The sequence below is a fragment of the Pristiophorus japonicus genome, chromosome 3, assembly GCF_044704955.1.
Source record: "Pristiophorus japonicus isolate sPriJap1 chromosome 3, sPriJap1.hap1, whole genome shotgun sequence".
Lineage (NCBI taxonomy): Eukaryota > Metazoa > Chordata > Chondrichthyes > Pristiophoridae > Pristiophorus > Pristiophorus japonicus.
Window position 1 is genome coordinate 116,634,982 of NC_091979.1, and position 23,625 is coordinate 116,658,606.

Sequence of the window (23,625 nt, forward strand, 5' to 3'; positions counted from 1 at the left end):
ACAGAAAACAGAGAGTTGGGATAAATGGGTCATTTTCAGGTTGGCAAACTGTAACTAGTGGGGTGCCACAGGGATCAGTGGTGGTGCCTCAACTATTTACAATTTATATTAATGACTTGGATGAAGGGACAGAGTGTAATGTAGCCAAATTTGCTGATGATGCAAAGATAAGTGGGAAAGCAAGTTATGAGGAGGCTGTAAAGAATCTACAAAGGGAGAAAGATAGGCTCAGCGAGTGGGCAAAAATTTGGCAGATGGAGTATAATATGGGAAAATGTGAGGTTATCCACTTTGGTAGGAAAAATAAAAAAGCAAATTACTATTTAATATTTACAAAACGCTGCTGACTGTGGGATCTGGGGGCTTCTTGTACATGAAACACAAAAAGTTAGCATGCAGGTATAGCAAGTAACCAGAAAGGCAAATGGAATGTTGGCCTTTATTGCAAGCGGGATGGAGCATAAAAGCAGGGAAGTCCTGCTCCAATTATACATGGCATTGGTACGACCACACCTGGAGTACTGCATACAGTTTTGGTCTCCTTATTTAAGGAAGGATATACTTGCATTGGTGGCAGTTCAGAGAAGGTTCACGAGGTTGATTTCTGAGATGAAGGGGTTGTCATATGAAGAAAGGTTGCACAGGTTGGGCCTATACTCATTGAAGTTTAGAAGAATGGGAGGTGATCTTATTGAAACACAAGATCCTGAGGGGGCTTGACATGGTAGATGCAGAGAGGATGTCTCCCCTCATGAGGGAATCTAGAACTAGGAGGCATAGTTTCAGAATAAGGAGTCACCCATTTAAGACAGAAGTGAGGAGGAATTTCTTCTGAGGGTCGTGAATCTTTGGAATTCTCTACCCCAGGGAGCTGTGGAGCCTGGATCATTGAATATATTTAAGCTGGAGATGGACAGATTTTTGAATGATAAGGGAGTCAGGAGTTATGGGGAGTGGGTGGGGAAAGAGAGTTGAGGCCAGGATTAGATCAGCCACGATCTTATTGAATGGTGGAGCAGGCTCGAGGGGCCAAATGGCCTACTTCTGCTCCTATTTTTTATGTTCTTGACGTCCACTTTTGCCTGAGTATGCCTCTGTGAAGCAACATATAGATGCTAGTTGTTGCTGAAAGTGTAGGAACTTGGATATGCTAATAAGTTAATGAGGTCAGTGGGACACTTTAGGCGGATCTCAGCAAAAGCCAAACAGTGGGTGGCATTTTAATGGTAGAAATTGAGTGGAAACGTATTCTGCCCAATTCTCTATAAGTCGCTAATATGCTGAAACCGGCAAGGAAATTCACCTGTTTGGTCTACAAGGAATGGAGCTGGCCAGTGTTGCTCAGTTCTCCAATGGGGCATGGAGAGTCATCTAGAAAAATTAACGTAAAGGAGGTACTTTTTTGGCACTAAATACCTCGGGCTCCAAAGAAAAGCATCCCAGAGGAAATGGGAGACAATGGCCACCAGTGTGAATGCCACTATCATAATACCATGCATGTGAAAGCAGTGCAGGAAACAGTCCAATGACGTTACCAGCTCAGCAAAGATAAGAGAACCCATAATTATCTATCTTTACTGCAGCGTACGAAGAATGTATGATACTTAGTCTTGTACAAGACAGCCCATCGCAATTGAGAGAGCGAACACACTTACAGGAGACAGAACTCATAATTTCAGACCGCTAACCTTGTATAAGGAATAAGCCCTTGCAATCCTGAGATAGCAGGTCGTAGAGGGGGATTAGATTTGCGGCAGCTAAAGGTTTGTCAGCAACCTCTTTTCCTCTTTCTCTCATCCTACTTTCTAATTCATTGTCAGCCAACTATATACTTAAGACCATTACTATTCACATCTTCTTCTGAAATACACAACGTTAAAAGACAAACTTCAAATGGAACAGGGGATGAATTAAAAGGTAATAAAATTGGGATGTATTACTGCGATATATTTGTTGAGAAAAAAAAAGCAATACACTTAGAAAGTTGAATATGCAAGATAAACATATACCCAAGAAGATGAAGTGCAAGTTAAAAGAGCTTCTCAAAATGGAAGAATGGGGCATTTAAAATTGGAGTGGGAAAAATGAATGATACAAAGCATACTAAAAGGAGGAGGGGGGGGGGGGGGAAGGAGGGAGCACTAGGGAACTCTAGGAATTTGCTAAAACAAAGAAGAGTTTAGAAGTACAAAAAAAGCTCAGGTGACAAAGCTGGCAAAACAGATTAAACACAATACTTACACATTCTAGCAGTATAACAATGGGCCAAAAATCAGTCTCTATGGGCGTGTACAATGTGCGCATGTACCTGTAGAGACCCCGCAAGTGCCGGTTCTCGAAAGTGCCGAAATCCGGCATCTGCGAATTGTCAACATTTCTTTTGATAATTCCAACGCATCCCCAGGGGAAGGGCCTTCGCGGGCAGAGATTTGGGCTTTTTACCCAGTTAATGTCCTTCAAACTATTATGCCTGGTAAAAGCAGGCGGAAGGCTTGCTTTTACCAGCGTAAGAGTTTTAAAGAGAGAAAAATAAAATGTTAGCAAGAATTTTTATATTAAAAACCCTGTCCATTAAGTCAAGTTTATTTTTACCCCTATTAAAACATAAAACAAATTTCAAAAAAGTTTTTTTTTTGTCTAAAACATTTAATTAAATTCAATTACAATTAATTTGAAATGTGAAATGTTTTTCTTATTTATTTTAAAATGTCTGTGGGTGTATTTCTCATTCTTAGAAATGGTGATCTCTGTACAAACGGAACTCACCATTACTGTGAATGGGGATACCCCATTTTCCTTGGTTGGTCCGGCCCACATGATCCCAGGCTGCACATATGCTCCAGGAATACGTGTACCCCTACGCTGGACTGCGCAGCTAGGACTCAGAGTGCAAGGCTACATTCCTCCAGGACCACCAAGTAGTTCCGTAAAAAAAATTTTGGTCGGAGGAATCCGACCGCAATTTTTGACCCAATGAAAAAGTAATGGTATAACTCTACAAGATAAAAGTGATAGTGAATATAAAGATAAACTGTCTCGTATTCACTCATGTGAATATTTGTATTCAATTAAATGAATCCAATATTTGAAGTACACCCAGCTAAGATGACAGAGGTATTGATGTCTTAAAGGGAACTTAAGGCTAACAAAATCCTTGGCCGACATGTGCCACCTTTTAGGATGCTGAAATGGGTAGGAAGGAAATTTGTGGGACACTGTCCATGATAAATAAAGGAATCAATGGCCACCAGTAAACTTCTACAAAACTGGAAAGAAGTAAAAGCAGGACCTAAATTTGAAACAATGATAAAAATATGACTTGGACAGCTACGGTCCATTTGTCTAATTATCAACAGGTGAAATAAATTTAAAATAATTTAAACGACATAGTATTTGTATGACAGAAACAGGCCATTCAGCCCAACAGGTCCATGCCAGTGTTTATGCACCACACAAGCCTCCAGCCGCCCTTCTTCATTTAACCCCATCAGCATTTTTTTCTATTCCTTTCTCCCTCATCTGTTTATCTAGCTTCCCTTTAAATGCATTTATGCTAGTCACCTCAAATACTCCTTGTGGTAGCGAGTTCCACATTCTAACGATTTTCTGGGTAAAGATGTTTCTCCTGAATTCCCTATTGGATTTATCTTCTGGTCTACCCCACAAATGAAAACATCTTCTCTATGTCTACCCTATCCAACCCTTACTTTCCTGATAGCAATAACCTCTCAGTTCTGGTATCATCATAGTAAATCTTTTTGCACCTCCTTCAGATCCTCTGTATCCTTTATATCCTTTTTATAATATGGAGACCAGAACTGTTCTCAGGATTTTAAATGTGGTCTAACCAGGGTTTGATGCAAGTTTAACATAAGTTCTCTGCTTTTTAATTCTATCCCTCTAGAAATGATCCGCAGTGCATTGTTTGCTTCCTTTAATGGCCTTATTAACTTGCGTCACTACTTTGTGATTTGTGTATCTGTGCCCCCAGATCCCTCTGCTCCGTTACCCCATTTAGACACTTATTTTCGAAGACATTAGCCTCCTTATTCTTCCTATCAAAATGTACCACCGCACACTTATCTATATTGAAGTTCATATGAATTACACGCCCATTCTGGAAATTTATTAATGTCTTCCTATATTTTGTCCTAGTCCTCTTTTGTATTAACTACACCCCCAAATTTGGTGTGATCTGCAAATTTTGAAACTGTACTTCGGATTCCCGGGTCCAAATTGTTTATGTAAGTAGTGAACAATGGTCCTAGCACCAATCCTTGCACCAGTTCCCAACCATTACCAGTCTGAGTTAGTAGCTTTAACCTCTACTCACGATTTTTTGCTTTGTAGCCAGCTTGCTATCCATTCTGCTACTTGTCCTCTGACTCCACACCTTAGTCATGAGTCTACTATACGGGACCTTATCAAAGACTTTTTGAAAATCTAAATATATTACGTCTACTACATTGCCCTATCTACCCTTTCTGTTACTTCTTCAAAGAATTCAATAAGGTTGGCCAAGCATGACCTTCCATTTTGAAATCCGTGCTGACTATATTTTCAGTTTCTAGATTTTCTTTCTATTACATCTTTGAGTAAGGATTCCATTATCTTTCATACCACTGACGTTATGACAATTGGTCTGTAGTTCCCTGGACTTGGTCTATTTCCCTTTTTAAATATAGGATTCACATTAGCTGTCCGCCAGTCCTCTGACACTATTCCTTTTTCGAAAGAACTTTTTATATATATGTAATGGCGCTTTTGCTATCTTTTCCCTAACCTCTTAATAGGCATGGATGCAATCCATCTAAAATCAGGGGTTTTATTCTCTCCAAGTTTGATTAGTTTATCAATTATATCCCTCCTTTCTATTGTAAATGTCTTTATATCTTTTTAAATCTCTTCTTTTAATGTCATGTCCATCATGTTAGCCTTCCTGGTAAATACAGAGGCAAAGTAATTATTTAATATTTCTGCCAATTTGCTGTAATAACCTGAGTTTATCATGTGTAGCCCTTAGTGACCCTATCCCCATCCTGATTTTTCTTTTGTTATTGATGTGTCTGTAGAATACTTTACTATTTCTTTTTATATTCCTTGATGATTTAATGATTCCTTGATGGTGTTCCCCAGGGGTCAGTACTAGGACCACTGGTTTTCTTGATATGTATTAATACACAAGAACATAAGAAACAGGAGCAGGAGTAGGCCATACTGCCCCGTGAGCCTGCTCGACCATTCGATAAGATTATGGCTGATCATTGGCCTCAACTCCACTTTCCTGTCCGATCTCCATATCCCTTGATGCCCCTGGAGTCCAAAAATCTATTCATCTCAGCCTTGAATATACTCAACGACTCAGTATCCACAGCCCTCTGGGGCAGAGAATTCCAAAGATTTACAACCCTTTGAGTGAAAAAATTCCTCCTCATCCCGGTCTTAAATGGCTTACCCCTTATCCTGAGACTATGCCGCCTAGTTCTAGACACTCCAGCCAGGTGAAACAACCTCTCAGCATCTACCCTGTCAATCCCTTCAGAATCTTGTACGTTTCAATGAGATCAGCTCTCATTCTTCTAAGCTTCAGAGAGTATAGACCCATTTTACACAATCTATCATCATAGGACAGCCCTCTCATCCCAGGAATCAATCTAGTGAACCTTCGTTGCACTGCCTCCAAGGCAAGTATATCCTTCCTTAGATAAGACCAAAACTGTGCATGATACTCCAGGTGTGGTCTCACCAAGGCCCTGTACAATTATAGCAAGACTTCCTTACTCTTTATACTCCAACCCCCTTACAATAAAGGCCAATATGCCACTTACCTTCCTTATTGCCTGCATGCTAGGTTGGACTGGAAAATTTAATTCACTTTGCATCCAATTTCCACCCTCCCCTCACCTTCACATGGTCCATCTCCGACTCTTCCCTTCCCTTCTTTGACTTTTCTGTCTCCATTTCTGGAGATTGACTATTGACAAACATTCCCTATAAGCCCACTGACTCCCACAGCTATTTGGACTACATTTCCTCCCACCATGCATCCTATAAGGACTCCATTCCATTCTCCCAGTTTCTCCATCTCCATCACTTCTGCTCTGACGATGCCACCTTCCACACTAGTGCCTCTGATGTGTCTTCCTTTTTCCTCAACCGAGGATTCCCCTCTGCCGTGGTTAACATGGCCCTCGACTGTGTCCGTTCTATTTCCCGCACCTCTGCTCTGACCCCTTCCCTCCCTCTCAGAACCACGACAGGGTTCCCCATCCTCACTTTTCACCCCACCAGCCTCCATGTTCAACGGATCATCCTCCGCCATTTCCACCACCTCCAGCATGATCCCACCACCAATCACATCTTTCCCTCCCCCGCCTCTCCGCATTCTGAAGGGACTGCTCCCTCTGCGACACAGGAGATGCAACACCTGGCCTTTTACCTCCTCCCTTCACACTGTCCAGGACCCCAAATACTCCTTCCAGGTGATACAGCAATTTATTTGTACTTTTTTCAATTTAGTATACTGTATTCGCTGCTCACAATGTGGTCTCTACACTGGAGACCAAACGCAGATTGGATGACTGCTTTGCGGAACACCTCCGTTCAGTCCTTAAGCGTGACCGAGTTTCCGGTTGCCTGTCACTTTAATTCTCCGCTTCACTCCCACTCTGACCTCTCCGTCCTCGGACTCCTGCAATATTCCAATGAAGCTCAAGGAACAGAACTTCATCTTTCGTTTAGGCACTTTACAGCATTCGGCACTTAACATAGAGTTCAACAATTTCAGACCTTAACTTCTGCCCATATTTTGCTCATGTATTTTTTCTCTCTGTTCCCCATGGCAGCTGGTAATTATCCTGCCATTCACACCCTATCTAAACAAATCTTTTTCTAATTTCTGCTATTACCATCTCAAGTCGGCCCATCGTCCCTCATGTCTCTCAAATCTCTCCTGTCTTCCACCCTATCACAGACCTTCCCTTTTGTTCTTTCCTCCCCTCCCCCTTTCAGTGCTCCTTAAGAATCTTCACCAGTTCTGATGAAGAGTCATCGACCCGAAACGTTAACTCTGTTTCTCCCCACAGATGTTGCCTGACCTGCTGAGATTTCTAGCATTTTCTGTTTTTATTTCAGATTCCAGCATCCGCAGTATTTTGCTTTTGTGCAAGCTTTGTGTTTCTTGCACAAGGACACACAAATCTCTCTGAACACCAACATTTAAAAGTTTCTGACCAATTAAAAAATATTCTGTTTTTCTATTCTTCCTACCAAAGTGAATAACCTCACATTTCCCTACATTATACTCTATCTGCCACCTTACTGCCCATTCACTTAGTCTATCTATATTGCTTTGTAGACTCTGTTCTCCTTACAGGTTACTGTCCCACCTAGCTTTATATCGTCAGAAAACTTGGATATATTACACTCGGTCCCTTCATCTCGGACATTAATATATGACTTGAACTTGGGTGTACAGGGCACAACTGCAAAATTTACAAAACTTGCAAGTATAATGAACAATGGAGGAGGATAGTGATAGACTTCAAGAAGACAGACAGGCTGGTGAAAATGGGTGGACACGTGGCAGATGCAGTTTAACGCAGAAAAGTGCAAAGTGATACATTTTGCTAGGAAGAACGAGGAGTGGCACTATAAACTGAAGGGTACAATCCTAAAGGAGATGCATGAACAGAGAGACCTGGGGGTATATGTGTACAAATCACTGAAGGTGGCAGGGCAGGTTGAGAAAGCGGTTAAAAAAACCATATGGGATCCTGGGTTTCATAAATGGACGTGCTTATTTGTAATGCTCCACCCTTTATCTATGATTGGCTCCTTGGAGGATAAGCCATACCCTGAAATTTCACTGGAATGTGTAACTGGAACCGCTCATCCCAAGGTTTCACTGACTTTGCAAATTGTAACTCGATCCACTTTGACTTTCTGAAGCAACAGAACTCCCAAGAAGACAGCAAGGGCCAGTCAAAGTGCCTTAAGCCCAGTCCAAGTGCATGCCTCTCCCAGCCGAAGTGCCTTACCCCAGCGCAAGTGCATCCTCCCCCACCCGCCCCACCCCACCATAGATGGGGCAGGCATTGTGTACGGAGTGTTAACAGGTTTATTGGGTATGAAGTGAATAGTGACAGTGTCGTGACTTCTGGATATCATCCACTCCAACAATGTCCCTTGGTAGGAGGTTGGAAGAATGTGATCAGTCTTCCCCCCCCACCCGTGTCTCTTCCCTCACCCCCCAACCTCTCTCTTTTTCCCCCCTCCCCCCAACCATATCTCTCTCGCTCTCAGGCCCCAAGCCGGCCGTGGGGGAAAAAAAAAAAAAGAGCCAAAGCCTCAGGTCCTACTTCTCAGCCCCACATGCATGGAATGATTCAGGCCGGCCTGGGGGGGGGTTGGGGGTGCGGCGGAGCTTGTCGCCCGTCTGTCAAAAAAGTGCAGTACGGGCATGGGGATGGGGGGGCAGCAGGGCTTGCCGGTCTGTCAAAAAAAGTGCAGTACAAAAAGTTACATTGTTCATAAATAGAGGCATAAAGTACAAAAGCAAGGAAGCTATGATGTCCAATTCTGGGCACCGCACTTTTGGATGCTTGTGAAGGCTTAGGAAGCGTTAGAGAGGGTGCAGAGAATATTTACGAGAATGATTCCAGGGATGAGGGACTTTAGTTACAAGGATAGATTAAAGAAGCTGGGGTGTTTTTTTTCCTCTTTGTCTCCAATGGCAGCTGGTCGTTATTCCACCATTTGTACCCTATCTAGATTAACCTTTTTCTAACTCTGGCCATTACCATTTTAATTTGGCCCATCATCCTTTTTGTCTCTCTAATCTCTCCTGCCTTTCACCTTCTCACAGACCTTCCCTTTTGTTCTTTCTTCCCCTCCCCCTTTCAGTGCTGATTAAGAATGTGCTCTTTTTGAACATTCGCCAGTTCTGACAAAGTGTCAGTGACCCGAAATGTTAACTCTGTTTTTCTCTCCACAGATGCAACCTGACCCGCTGAGATTCCAGCATGTTCTGTTTTTATTATAAGAATGCATAATATTGTGGTTAAAAAATAGGAATCAAAGTATTTGGAAGAGGAGTTATGTCAGACTGTAGGGGCACGTGACGTGGAATGTCAGCCATGTCTCGGAGTAAAAAAGGTTGTGTCCCACTCCAGAGACTTGAACACAAAATCTAGACTAACACTCCTGATACTGAGGGAGTGCTGCACTGTTGGAGATGCCGTCTTTCGGATAAAATATTAAACTGAGGCCTCATCTGCTCTTTCAGGTGGACGTAAAAGATCCCATGGCACTATTTTGAAGAAGAGCAGGGGAGTTCTCCCCGGTGACCTGGCCAATAGTTATTCCTCAACTGATCACTAAAAAAAGGATTATCTGGTCATTATCAGATTGCTGTTTGTGGGGCCTTTCTATGCGCAAATTGGCTGCAAATTTCCTACATTACAAGAGTGACTACACTTCAAAAGTACTTCATTGGCTGTAAAGTGCTTTGGGACATCCTGAGGACATGAAAAGCGCAAGTTCTTTCTTTGTAATGGACTACTGGCTTGGAGTCATATTGTTGCTAGTTTAAATAAATAACAACATGTATACCAAAACCAAATCTGTGTGCGCAAATTTGCTGACAATAAAATGCAACACTAATTATTTCAATAGCAAAATAGGAACAAATTTAAATTAGTGAAAATAAATGTCTGGAATAATTTGCCAAGCAGGGTAGAAACAAAAACATTATGGTATTGAAAATGTAGTTGGATAGGATGGGAGCATGCATTTTCCAATCTTAAATTAGATCAATACAGAAAACGCAGTTTACACTGTATTTCACAAAGGCAATGCTATAAGTTATTTGTGACTTACTGATTTTAAACAATGGTAAATGAACATAGTCACACAAATAGAACAGACCCAACTAGACTTTAAATTTAATGCCCAGTGAGTTTCAGCAAAAGTTCTATTTCTAGTAGCGAAACTGACAAATGTAAAATTGCTACTTTGAACTTGGAGAATTTTGTGGCATTGGAAGGGGAGGACTCCTTAAAGAAAGGGATTCACCATCAACAAAAGGCACAAAACCCCCCCACTAACAACATACCTCAAAAGCTTCTGTTTTTGTTTAGTAGAAAGAGATTTTAAAAACTCCACCTCAGGATCATCTTCTTCTTCACTTGCTATGTATTCCTAAAAATCAACAGCAATACAAAATTAAATTTTACTTGAGGAAGGCACTTTCAATTCAGCTAAAACCACATACTGAACAGCACAATTTTCAATTGCTTTCATTTTTAGGGAATGGAAATAGTTACGAGAACAATAATTTTATAGATTAACTACACATAGTGGTCAATTTCTAACTAAGTCTTTAATATTAGCAGCTAAGTTATCTACAAGCATCGTAAAATATCTACAGGAGGTTTATAAATAATGTTACTAACCAGGATCAGTTTAAGTTTTGCAAAGATTGTTTGGTGAAAACTGCAGAGGCATGTATAGGACAGGTTTATTTACAGTAAGAATTGTAAAGCTTCCTTGTATGAGGTACTTGCACTCAGTCCATCTTACAAAAACTGCAGTTTATCACAGGTGTCTGCTGGACTGATAAGCTGTATTGACTGCTACAGTCCTCTATCTGAACCCTGTTCAACAACTCACCAACAGTTTCCTCAGCAGTGTTTGAAAGATGGACTAAGTACAGCACGTGCCTCATACAAGGGAGCATTACAGTTCTTATTGTAAATAAATTAGAGTATGTGGATGCCTTTGGTAGAAAGCCCAATGTGCAATCAACACACCAGCTACAGAGGGTTTCAAACCATGTTGAATGGGCTAGGCTTGTGCACAAATAGTCCAATCAGATTGACATGACCACAGCACATGCCTCCCCTGTGGAGCGTTTCCAAGTAACATCGACATGAATAACTTTAATTGTAAGGTTTTTGCAGCAGGAGCCAGGACAGTAGCTCAAGGATGAGATTTTTTTTGTTGCTTTGCGGGGCTGATTAATGAAGCTCCCTTTCACAGCAGGGTTCCATTATGTGGAATGAACTAAAGCTAGATTAAAAGAGCCCCACAATTCTTCACCAAAGCGTCCACATGGTCTACAGTACAGCAGTCAAGGATCAACCAAAATTCTAGGGTCTTAAAGGCATATGTTCTTTTGTCTTTATAGGAGATTTGATAGGCATGCCCAGGTAATCAACAGAAATCAAAATGATAAAAACCTGCTGCTGTCTCCCTCTACCTTAGCCACCTCGTGGCTCCCCAACATCGCTGGGGGGAATTTATGTTGGGAACTGCATCTGATTGCTCCATAAATAGTGGTAATAGACTTCATCAGAAAAGTGGAGTGTAGAAACCGTAAGAGGTCTATATGCTTTTTCCTTTACAATTCAGCAAATGGGTATCTTGCGAAGGTCCAGATGTTGCAGACATGGGACATATTGTAAAAGGATGACAAACTTCTGTTGGCCAGGGCTTTCAAATAAGTTCCCTGCATCCAGGAAAACTCAGAATTTAGTTTCCACCGTGTAGCTGTGATTTATGTAACTGGGCATGCAAATCCCATTTCTCCTCCATAGTTCGTAGTCTCTTGCCATTAAGAAAATACTTTGACTTGTGTTTCTTGGTTCCAAAGTTGATTACCTCACATATGGATCTAAGGTGAGTAAATAGTGTTGAGGTACAGATTAGCCATAATCTAATTGAATGGCGGAAAAGGCATGAGGGGATGAGTGGCCTTCTCTTGTTCCCATGTAGAAAGCACCTTTAGATCAACACAGGTGAAGTGACTACCAGTACTACATGATCCAATTTGGCCTGACATCAACCCCCAATAGCCAAGCAGCTTCCAGAGGCAAATATTTCACACATATGTGGCTGATCCCAGCATCCTTGGTGGAATCACTGCGAAAAGGGATTCTCTGCTCAAAAACCCAATAAATCTCAGTTGCAGCCCATACAGATCTTGTGAAGCAGCTAGCCTGGTTCTGAACAGCAGCTGGTGTAATAATTCTTCCAGTGAGAGTGGACTTCCTGCCAGAAGCTAAACATCAACTGGATCTATCACATCAGTCATCAATATCCTGTTATGCGTGGCTGTTAAAATGTACCATGCATTTGAAGCTTTCTCACATAGCAATCTTGAATATTGTCACCACTGTTTCAAGAAATTAATGCAGGATCAGTATTATTTGATGCTCTTCCACGAAGATTATAGGTCAATAACATGCAGACAGGGCTGAGACTGCAACTTTTACCCTCCAGGACTGACGAAGAGTCTATGTAAATAGAGTATGGTACCCCTCACAAAATTCATGTCACAGCCAGCTCAAGGCACTGTGGATGGTTCTCAACTGTTTGAAAAGCAGCTGCAGGATAGTGAAATTATATTATGGACCATCAATCTTATTCTGATAAATAACCAAGCAACACTTTCCGTGCTCCTCTGTATTGGCACACATTAGTTTTGACATCTGCACAAGCAGAGAGGTCGTCAGTCTAACACTTGGCAGAAGTGCAGAATTAGATGGTGGGTGTCCACAGTTGGAGCCAAGTTCTATTGCACGAATGTGTGTTTCATTGATAGCCAGGCCACTTTTTAAAATGGGGTTACCCGAAATAGAAACATAGAAACATAGAAAATAGGTGCAGGAGCAGGCCATTCAGCCCTTCTAGCCTGCACCGCCATTCAATGAGTTCATGGCTGAACATGAAACTTCAGTACCCCCTTCCTGCTTTCTCGCCATAACCCTTGATCCCCCGAGTAGTAAGGACTTCATCTAACTCCCTTTTGAATATATTTAGTGAATTGGCCTCAACTACTTTCTGTGGTAGAGAATTCCACAGGTTCACCACTCTCTGGGTGAAGAAGTTTCTCCTCATCTCGGTCCTAAATGGCTTACCCCTTATCCTCAGACTGTGACCCCTGGTTCTGGACCTCCCCAACATTGGGAACATTCTTTCTGCATCTAACCTGTCTAAACCCGTCAGAATTTTAAACGTTTCTATGAGGTCCCCTCTCATTCTTCTGAACTCCAGTGAATACAAGCCCAATTGATCCAATCTTTCTTGATAGGTCAGTCCCGCCATCCCGGGAATCAGTCTGGTGAACCTTCGCTGCACTCCCTCAATAGCAAGAATGTCCTTCCTCAAGTTAGGAGACCAAAACTGTACACAATACTCCAGGTGTGGCCTCACCAAGGCCCTGTACAACTGTAGCAACACCTCCCTGCCCCTGTATTCAAATCCCCTCGCTATGAAGGCCAACATGCCATTTGCTTTCTTAACCGCCTGCTGTACCTGCATGCCAACCTTCAATGACTGATGTACCATGACACCCAGGTCTCGTTGCACCTTCCCTTTTCCTAATCTGTCACCATTCAGATAATAGTCTGTCTCTCTGTTTTTACCACCAAAGTGGATAACCTCACATTTATCCACATTATACTTCATCTGCCATGCATTTGCCCACTCACCTAACCTATCCAAGTCACTCTGCAGCCTAATAGCATCCTCCTCGCAGCTCACACTGCCACCCAACTTAGTATCATCCGCAAATTTGGAGATACTGCATTTAATCCCCTCGTCTAAATCATTAATGTACAATGTAAACAGCTGGGGCCCCAGCACAGAACCTTGCGGCACTCCACTAGTCACTGCCTGCCATTCTGAAAAGTACCCGTTTACTCCTACTCTTTGCTTCCTGTCTGACAACCAGTTCTCAATCCACGTCAGCACACTACCCCCAATCCCATGTGCTTTAACTTTGCACATTAATCTCTTGTGTGGGACCTTGTCGAAAGCCTTCTGAAAGTCCAAATATACCACATCAACTGGTTCTCCTTTGTCCACTTTACTGGAAACATCCTCAAAAAATTCCAGAAGATTTGTCAAGCATGATTTCCCTTTCACAAATCCATGCTGACTTCGACCTATCATGTCACCATTTTCCAGATGCACTGCTATGACATCCTTAATAATTGATTCCATCATTTTACCCACTACTGAGGTCAGGCTGACCGGTCTATAATTCCCTGTTTTCTCTCTCCCTCCTTTTTTAAAAAGTGGGGTTACATTGGCTACCCTCCACTCCATAGGAACTGATCCAGAGTCAATGGAATGTTGGAAAATGACTGTCAATGCATCCGCTATTTCCAAGGCCACCTCCTTAAGTACTCTAGGATGCAGGCCATCAGGCCCTGGGGATTTATCGGCCTTCAATCCCATCAATTTCCCCAACACAATTTCCCGACTAATAAAGATTTCCCTCAGTTCCTCTTCCTTACTAGACCCTCTGACCCCTTTTATATCCGGAAGGTTGTTTGTATCCTCCTTAGTGAATACCGAACCAAAGTACTTGTTCAATTGATCCGCCATTTCTTTGTTCCCCGTTATGACTTCCCCTGATTCTGACTGCAGGGGACCTACGTTTGTCTTCACCAACCTTTTTCTCTTTACATACCTATAGAAACTTTTGCAATCCGCCTTAATGTTCCCTGCAAGCTTCTTCTCGTACTCCATTTTCCCTGTCCTAATCAAACCCTTTGTCCTCCTCTGCTGAGTTCTAAATTTCTCCCAGTCCCCAGGTTCGCTGCTATTTCTGGCCAATTTGTATGCCACTTCCTTGGCTTTAATACTATCCCTGATTTCCCTAGATAGCCACGGTTGAGCCACCTTCCCCTTTTTATTTTTACGCCAGACAGGAATGTACAATTGTTGTACTTCATCCATGCGGTCTCTAAATGTCTGCCATTGCCCATCCACAGTCAACCCCCTAAGTATCATTCGCCAATCTATCCTAGCCAATTCACGCCTCATACCTTCAAAGTTACCCTTCTTTAAGTTCTGGACCATGGTCTCTGAAATTACTGTTTCATTCTCCATCCTAATGCAGAATTCCACCATATTATGGTCACTCTTCCCCAAGGGGCCTCGCACAATGAGATTGCTAATTAATCCTCTCTCATTACACAACACCCAGTCTAAGATGGCCTCCCCCCTAGTTGGTTCCTCAACATATTGGTCTAGAAAACCATCCCTTATGCACTCCAGGAAATCCTCCTCCACCGTATTGCTTCCAGTTTGGCTAGCCCAATCTATGTGCATATTAAAGTCACCCATTATAACTGCTACACCTTTATTGCATGCACCCCTAATTTCCTGTTTGATGCCCTCCCCAACATCCCTACTACTGTTTGGAGGTCTGTACACAACTCCTACTAACGTTTTTTGCCCTTTGGTGTTCTGCAGCTCTACCCATATAGATTCCACATCATCCAAGCTAATGTCTTTCCTAACTATTGCATTAATCTCCTCTTTAACCAGCAATGCTACCCCACCTCCTTTTCCTTTTATTCTATCCTTCCTGAATGTTGAATACCCCTGAATGTTGAGTTCCCAGCCCTGATCATCCTGGAGCCACGTCTCCGTAATCCCAATCACATCATATTTGTTAACATCTATTTGCACAATTAATTCATCCACCTTATTGCGGATACTCCTTGCATTAAGACACAAAGCCTTCAGGCTTGTTTTATTAACACCCTTTGTCCTTTTAGAATTTTGCTGTACAGTGGCCCTTTTTGTTCTTTGCCTTGGGTTTCTCTGCCCTCCACTTTTCCTCATCTCCTTTCTGTCTTTTGCTTTTGTCTCCTTTTTGTTTCCCTCTGTCTCCCTGCATTGGTTCCCATCCCCCTGCCATATTAGTTTAAATCCTCCCCAACAGCACTAGCAAACACTCCCCCTAGGACATTGGTTCCAGTCCTGCCCAGGTGCAGACCGTCCGGTTTGTACTGGTCCCACCTCCCCCAGAACCGGTCCCAATGCCCCAGGAATTTGAATCCCTCCCTGCTGCACCACTGCTCAAGCCACGTATTCATCTGCGCTATCCTGCGATTCCTACTCTGACTATCACGTGGCACTGGTAGCAATCCCGAGATTACTACTTTTGAGGTCCTACTTTTTAATTTAGCTCCTAGCTCCTTAAATTCGTTTCGTAGGACCTCATCCCTTTTTTTGCCTATGTCTGAATGGTCGTTTTTCAGAATGGAGGCTCTGAGCATTCTGTTCCAAGTTTAGGAACCTCAGAATATTGGGCAATCCTTTGGCATCCTAGAAGAAGAGATTTGCTATAAACCTTTCTGCTACCTCTTCATAGCTCAAAGTTATTTCCAGGATTCAGGGAGCAGGAGATGAGAGGGAACTGACTTATCAATTATAGCATTTATTCACAATTCTAAGCAAGAAGAGAATGCAGCAACAACACAGGTAATCTAAATAAGTGAGCACAAAGTGCTATACCCAGAAAAAGAAGAAATAGCAAGAAGATTTCCACGATGGAGAGAACTAGTAGTGAAGCAAGTGAATATCACAACTAGGATAAGTTATTAGTCAAGGACAGGCAATAGTATTAAATAAATTTCCCACATCTAGTCACATAAATAGTAAAGCAGATTTTATTATTTTTGTACATATAACTGTACAACATGAAAATAGATAAATTACAGATAATCCTGCAATTTTGTAATTTTAAATAGAACATGGAACAACAGGAGGAGACAACATTAAATAACAGTGGTCACCATATGAACTTTCTGGGTTTTAAAATCTAAGCAATGTAAAAATAGCTTCATGAAATGTCTAAGCATTTAAGTAGTTAACTTCACTATCATAACTTCTATCAAACCCATTGTTACCCTGGTAAAAGTGTGTTTAAAATGTTAAGAACAGCAGTGCCCAATCTCATTATTCAACCTAAAATGATTTTCTGCCAGAAGTAATTCTTACATTAGCTTCAGAAATACAGAATACCTGTGAAGGGTCATTTGGAGTTGTATTCCTCCCCAATACACTTTGTTTTAGTGCAAATCCGCTGTTTCTCATCTCTGCCATCAGCTCAGAGGGGTGCATTGATGGACCTGTTTAAAAACGGCATACTTTTCAATGCTCATCAACATTTGCCTCCATTTAGTTTTCATTTCACAATGGGAATCTACTTGCTAGTTTGTTAAAAAAAAAAACTCAGATAAATCAATGCAATGATCTTCTGCTGTGCAAATAATTAGATATTATTCTATAAAAACAGCTGCTACAAGGCAAAGAATACCAACTAACTGCATTTATCTGCAACACAGCAGGAACACATGAACTGCAAAACTTTCAAATATCAGGAGCATTATACTAGGTGGGGGGGGGGGGGGGATTAAATTGTAGCAAGTCGCAAGAAAACACAGACATTTCTCATTAACAAAATGATTTTTTGTAATCTTACAAAACTAGTGAAAGAACAAAACAAGCAACTTGAACATGCAAGTGCTGTATCTATTTACTAACAACAACTTGCATTTATATAACCCCTATAATGTAAAACATATCCCAAAACCCTTCACAAGTGGAAATATATGGGCAAATGGTCAACAAACCTCACAGGGAGATATTAAGTGGGGTGACTGAAGTTTGATTAAAAGTCTCATCAACTTCCATCTTTACAAAGGAGGAGAGACAAGTGGAGAAGTGAAAGGGACTAAAGGAGGGAATTCCAGAAAGGCTGAGGTAGCTGAAGGCTTGGCTGTTAACAATAGGGGCAGGGGGTGACGGGGTGGTTGGGAAAGGGTATTCAATTAATTGAGTCTAGCGGTCACAAAAGAATAGAAAATGGTTTCAGCAGAAAAATGCTGGAGTTAGGATTGGAAGTGGGCAATCTTATGCAGATGCAAATAAGCAGTTTTTGAGATGGGTAGAATGTTGGGTTTGAAGATCAACGCTAGGTTACAAAGATCATCAAGGTCGCGCATGGTCTGACTGAAATGGAATCAGTGGCGAGGGAGCAAAGATTGTGGCAGGGATTGAAAATGAAAGCTTCAGTTTTCTGACGTCCATTTGAAGTGTCCATTTGAAGTGTGAATCATCCAGAACTTGGTGTCAGACAGCACAGCGATAGGCATGGGGTCAGTATAGAAGCTAAGAGCTGGAGCTAGGTGTTGTCAGCATACATATGAAAACTGACCCTATGCCCGTGGATGATAGCACTGAGAAGCGGCATGCAGATAAGGATGAGGACATGTATAAAGGATAGATCCTTTCTAGACTCGAGTTCACAGTACGGGAGTGAAAGAAAAGAATGACTTGCATTTATATAGTGCCTTTCATAACCACCAGATGTCCCAAAGCGCTTTACAGTTAATGAAGTACTTTATGAAGTGCTTTGACTGTTGAAATATAGGAAACATTGAGTGGGAAAATAAGCTGTTCCTTGAGGACATCATTTCACCATGATTAAGCAAAACAGTAGAAAATAACTGGCAATATGAAGGAAAAAAATCAGATTAAAATACTGTGCCAGCGAAATTCGGCATCTTAGCACTGGTAGTTAAGGTTGGATTTGAAACAAAAAATGCCAGCCACCTCACTTTCGTCCACACTTGGCGCGATGCACACTCTTGGCTATCTTGGTGAAGGCGATAGCGTGGGCGGGATGCGTGCGCGCCGGCAATATGCAGATCATGAAGTCACTCAGTGCGTAATGCTAACTTGACACACGACCTATCATTTTGGACAAAGCCGCTCCATTCAACACCCTCTCCCAAACACGCATGAGGGACCCCTGATGAGCGCTATCTAAAGGAATACATCCAACTTGCAAGTAAGTTGATTATTCCTCACGTACTGGCTCTTGCAGAATTTGTATGAATACTGGGTTGCTAGAAGACATTTATAAAGTTGTTAACAACTTAAGAAATAGGAGCAGGAGTCGGCCATATGGCCCCTCGAGCCTGCTCCATCATTTAATAAGATCACGGCTGATCTACGATCACAACTCCACCTTCCTGCCCGATCTCCATATCTCTTGATTCCCCTAGAGTCCAAAAATTATCTAACGTAGCCTTGAATATATTCAAAAATTCAGCACTCATAGCCCTTCAAGGTAGAAATTTCCAAAAGATTCTCAACCGAGTGAAGCATGTCCTTCCCGTCCCCTTATTCCTCCTTGTTCCCTTATCCTGAGACTATGCCACCTAGTTCTAGACTCTCCAGCCAGGGGAAACAACCTCTCAGCATTTGTCCTGTCAATCCCCCTCAGATTAGAAACATAGAAATTTACCAGCGCAGAAGGAGGCCATTTCAGCCCATCGTGTCAGTGCCGGCCAACAAAGAGCCACACGGCCCTTGGTCAGCAGCCCTAAAGGTTACATATAAACCTATGAACAATGACAGAAAGGCAAAGAGCACCCAGCCCAACCAGTCCACCTCACACATCTGCGACACCCCTTATACTGAAACAATCAACACTCCACCCCAACCGGAGCCATGTGATCTCCTGGGAGGCGCAAAAACCAGATAAAAACCCAGCCCAATTTAGGGAGAACAAAATCTGGTAAAATTCCTCTCCGACCCATCCAGGCAATCAAAACTAGCCCAGGAGATCACCCTGGCTGTATTCTATTCCCTGCAGTACTTAGCATTATATCTGCGCCGTCCAACAAAAGGTCATCCAGTCTAATCCCAATTACCAGCTCTGGGTCTGTAACCCTGCAGGTTACTGCACGTTAATTGCCCATCCAACCATCTCTTAAAAGTGGTGAGGGTTTCTGCATCCACCACTCTTTCAGGCAGCGAGTTCCAGATCCCCACAACCCTCTGCGTAAAGAAGCCCCCCCTCAAATCTCCTCTAAACCTTCCACCAACCACCTTAAAACTAAGATTCTTGTATGTTTTGATGAGATCATCTCTCATTCTTCTAAACACCAGAGAGTATAGGCCCAATCTACTCCATCTCTCCTCACAGGGCAACCCTTTCATCCCAGAAATCAATCTAGTGAACATTCGTTGTATCACCTATAGCCTTTCTCAGATAAGGAGACCAAAACTGTGCACAGTACTTCAGGTTTGGTCTCACCAAAGCCCTATACCATTGTAGCAAGACTTCCTTACTCTTGTACTCCACCCCTTGCAATAAAGGCCAACATGCCATTTGCTTTCCTATTTGCTTCCTGTACCTGCATGCTAACTCTTCCTGTTTTCTGTATGAGGACACCCAAATCTCTCTGAATACCAACATTTAATTGTTTCTCACCATTTAAATAAATTCTGGTTTTCTCTTCTTCCTACCAAAGTGAATAACCTCACATTTCTCCACATTATACTCCATCTGGATTTATGAAAGGAAAATCATGTTTGACAAACCTACTGGAGTTTTTTTGAGGATGTAACTGATAGAATAGATAAGGGAGAACCAGTGGATGTAGTGTATTTGGATTTTCAGAAGGCCTTTGATAAATTCCCACATAAGAGGTTAGTGTACAAAATTAAAGCACATAAGAGTGGGGGTAATGTATTGGCATGGATGAAAAATTGGTTAACTGACAGAAAACAGAGCGTAGGAATAAACTGGTCTTTTTTGGGGTGGCAGGCAATGACTAGTGGGGTACCACAGGGATCAGTGCTTGGGCCCTATATATATATATATATATTAAAAAACCCAAATGTAATATTTCCAAGTTTGCTGATGACACAAAACTAGGTGGGATTGTGAGTTGTGAGGAGGATGCAAAGAGTGGGCAAACACATGGCAGATGCAGTATAACATGGATAAATGTGAAGTTATCCACTTTGGTAGGAAAAACATAAGGGCAAAGTATTATTTAAATGGTGATGGCTTGGGAAGTGTCGATGTACAGAGAGACCTGGGTGTCCTTGTACACCAGTCATTGAAAGCAAACATGCAGATGCAGCAAGCAGTTAGGAAGGCAAATGGTATGTTGGCCTTCATTGCAAAAAGATTTGAGTACAGGAGCAAGGATGTCTTACTACAGTTATACAGGGCCTTGGTGAGACCTGGAGTAGTGTGTGCAGTTTTGGTATTCTTACCTAAGAAAGGATGTACTTGCCATAAAGGGAGTGCAGCGAAGGTTCACCAGACTGATTCCTGGGATGGCAGGACTGTCATATGAGGAGAGATTGGGTCGAGTAGGCCTGTATTCACTAGAGTTTAGAAGAATGAGAGGGAATCTCATTGAAACGTATAAAATTCTGAAGGAGTTGGATAGACTGGATGCGGGGAGGATGTTTCCCCTGGCTGGGAAGTCTAGAACAAGGGGTCACAGTCTCAGGATATGGGGTAGGAAATTTAGGACCGAGACGAGGAGAAATTTATTCACTCAGAGGGTGGTGAACCTGTGGAATTCTCTATCACAGAAGGCTGTTGAGGCCAAGTCAATGAATATATTTAAGAGGGAGATAGATAGATTTCTAAAAACAAAAGGCATCAAGGGCTATGGGGAAAAAGCGGGTATATGGTATTGAGATAGAGGATCAGCCATGATCATATTGAATGACGGTGCAGACTCGAAGGGCCGAATGGCCTACTACTGCTCCTATTTTCTATGTTTCAATGTTTCTATCTGTTGTGTATCTGTAAAGCATGCACTCCCATGTTCTGCCACCAGGGAGCTCATCCCCTGAAGTCCCAAGGGATCACAGCATCCCTTGGGAGCACTGTATATAAGTCGGCCCCCAAGGCCTGTTCCTCACTCTGGAGTGTCTTATTAAAGATTGAAGTCACTGTTACTTTAACCTCCCTGTGTGCAGCCTCATCTGTGTTAGGAACACAATACTATCTACCACCTTATTGCCCACTCACTTAACCTGATTAGATCCCTTTGCAGGCTTTTTGCGTCCTCGTCACATCTTACCTTTCCACCGAGCTATGTATCGTCAGAAACATAGAAAATAGATGCAGGAGTAGGCCATTCGTCCTTTCAAGCCTGCACCACCATTCAATATGATCATGGCTGATCATGCAACTTCAGTACCCCATTCCTGCTTTCTCTCCCTACCCCTTGATCCCTTTAGCCTAAGGGTCACATCTAACTCCCTTTTGAATATATCTAACGAACTGGCCTCAACAACTTTCTGTGATAGAGAATTCCACAGATTCACAATTATCTGGGTGAAGAAGTTTCTCCTCATCTCGGTCCTAAATGGCTTACCCCTTATCCTTAGGGTGTGACCCCTGGTTCGAGACTTCCCCAACATCGGGAACATTCTTCCTGCATCTAACCTGTCCAATCCTGTCAGAATTTTATATGTTTCGATGAGATCCCCTCTCATTCTTCTAAATTCCAGTGAATATAAGCCTAGTCTATCCAGTCTTTCTTCATATGTCTGTCCTGCCAACCCAGGAATCAGTCTGGTGAACCTTCGCTGCACTCCCTCTATAGCAAGAATGTCCTTCCTCAGATTAGGAGACCAAAACTGTACACAATACTCCAGGTGTAGCCTCACCAAGGCCCTGTACAACTGTAGCAACACCTCCCTGCCCCTGTACTCAAATCCCCTCGCTATGAAGGCCAACATGCCATTTGCTTTCTTAACCGCCTGCTGTACCTGCATGCCAACCTTCAATGACTGATGTACCATGACACCCAGGTCTCGTTGCACCTCCCCTTTTCCTAATCTGTCACCATTCAGATAATAGTCTGTCTCTCTGTTTTTAACCACCAAAGTGGATAACCTCACATTTATCCACATTATACTTCATCTGCCATGCATTTGCCCACTCACCTAACCTATCCAAGTCACTCACTCTGCAGCCTCATAGCATCCTCCTCGCAGCTCACACTGCCACCCAACTTAGTGTCATCCGCAAATTTGGAGATACTACATTTAATCCCCTCGTCTAAATCATTAATGTACAGTGTAAACAGCTGGGGCCCCAGCACAGAACCCCACTAGTCACTGCCTGCCATTCTGAAAAGTACCCATTTACTCCTACTCTTTGCTTCCTGTCTGACAACCAGTTTTCAATCCATGTCAGCACACTACCCCCAATCCCATGTGCTTTAACTTTGCACATTAATTTCTTGTGTGGGACCTTGTCGAAAGCCTTCTGAAAGTCCAAATATATCACATCAACTGGTTCTCCCTTGTCCACTCTACTGGACACATCCTCAAAAAATTCCAGAAGATTTCTCAAGCATGATTTGTCAAGGGGTTTAAAGGGAAGTTTACAAACATTAAACACTTCAGTTTTACAAATAAAGAGCCATCATCAATAATAAATGATAAAAACATCAATAAATGAAATTTAAAAAAATTAATAATTTTTAAAAAAATCAATAAATAATACATTTTCTACTTACCAACTGCAGCACCGGGAGCCCACCAACAGCGAGCTGGGATGCCCCCCCCCCCCCAGTGTGTCTATCTGTCTGTGTGTCAATCACTCTCTGTCTGTCGGTGTCTGTGTTTCTGACAGCGAGGGAAGTAGAGGGAGCATGGAAGGGGGAGGGAGAAGGATGGAGGAGGAGAAGGGAGAGGAAGGAGGGGGAGGAGGAAGAGGAGAAGGGGGAAGGAGGGAGAGGAGAAGGGGGAAGGGGGGGAAGAGGAGAAGGGGGAAGGGGGGGAAGAGGAGAAGGGGGAGGGGGGGGAGAGGAGAAGGGGGAAGGGGGGAGGAGAAGGGGAAAGGGGGAGGAGAAGGGGAAAGGGGGAGGAGAAAGAGGAGAAGGGGAAAGGGGGGGAGAAAGAGGAGAAGGGGAAAGGGGGGGAGAAAGAGGAGAAGGGGAAAGGGGGGGAGAAAGAGGAGAAGGGGAAAGGGGGGGAGAAAGAGGA

The 23,625-nt window shown here is 42.6% G+C and overlaps 1 protein-coding gene across 1 annotated transcript in view; it reads right to left on the reverse strand.

Moving 5' to 3' along the window:
- Positions 1-23,625, reverse strand: part of cir1 (corepressor interacting with RBPJ, CIR1) — a 96,031-nt gene that overhangs the window by 34,460 nt on the left and 37,946 nt on the right. Inside the window, exons 8-9 of the mRNA XM_070875744.1 lie at positions 16,828-16,934; positions 10,115-10,200 (exon numbers count right to left, since the gene is read on the reverse strand). Coding sequence (XP_070731845.1) covers positions 10,115-10,200; positions 16,828-16,934 — 193 coding nt within the window. The remainder of the gene's footprint in view (positions 1-10,114; positions 10,201-16,827; positions 16,935-23,625) is intronic.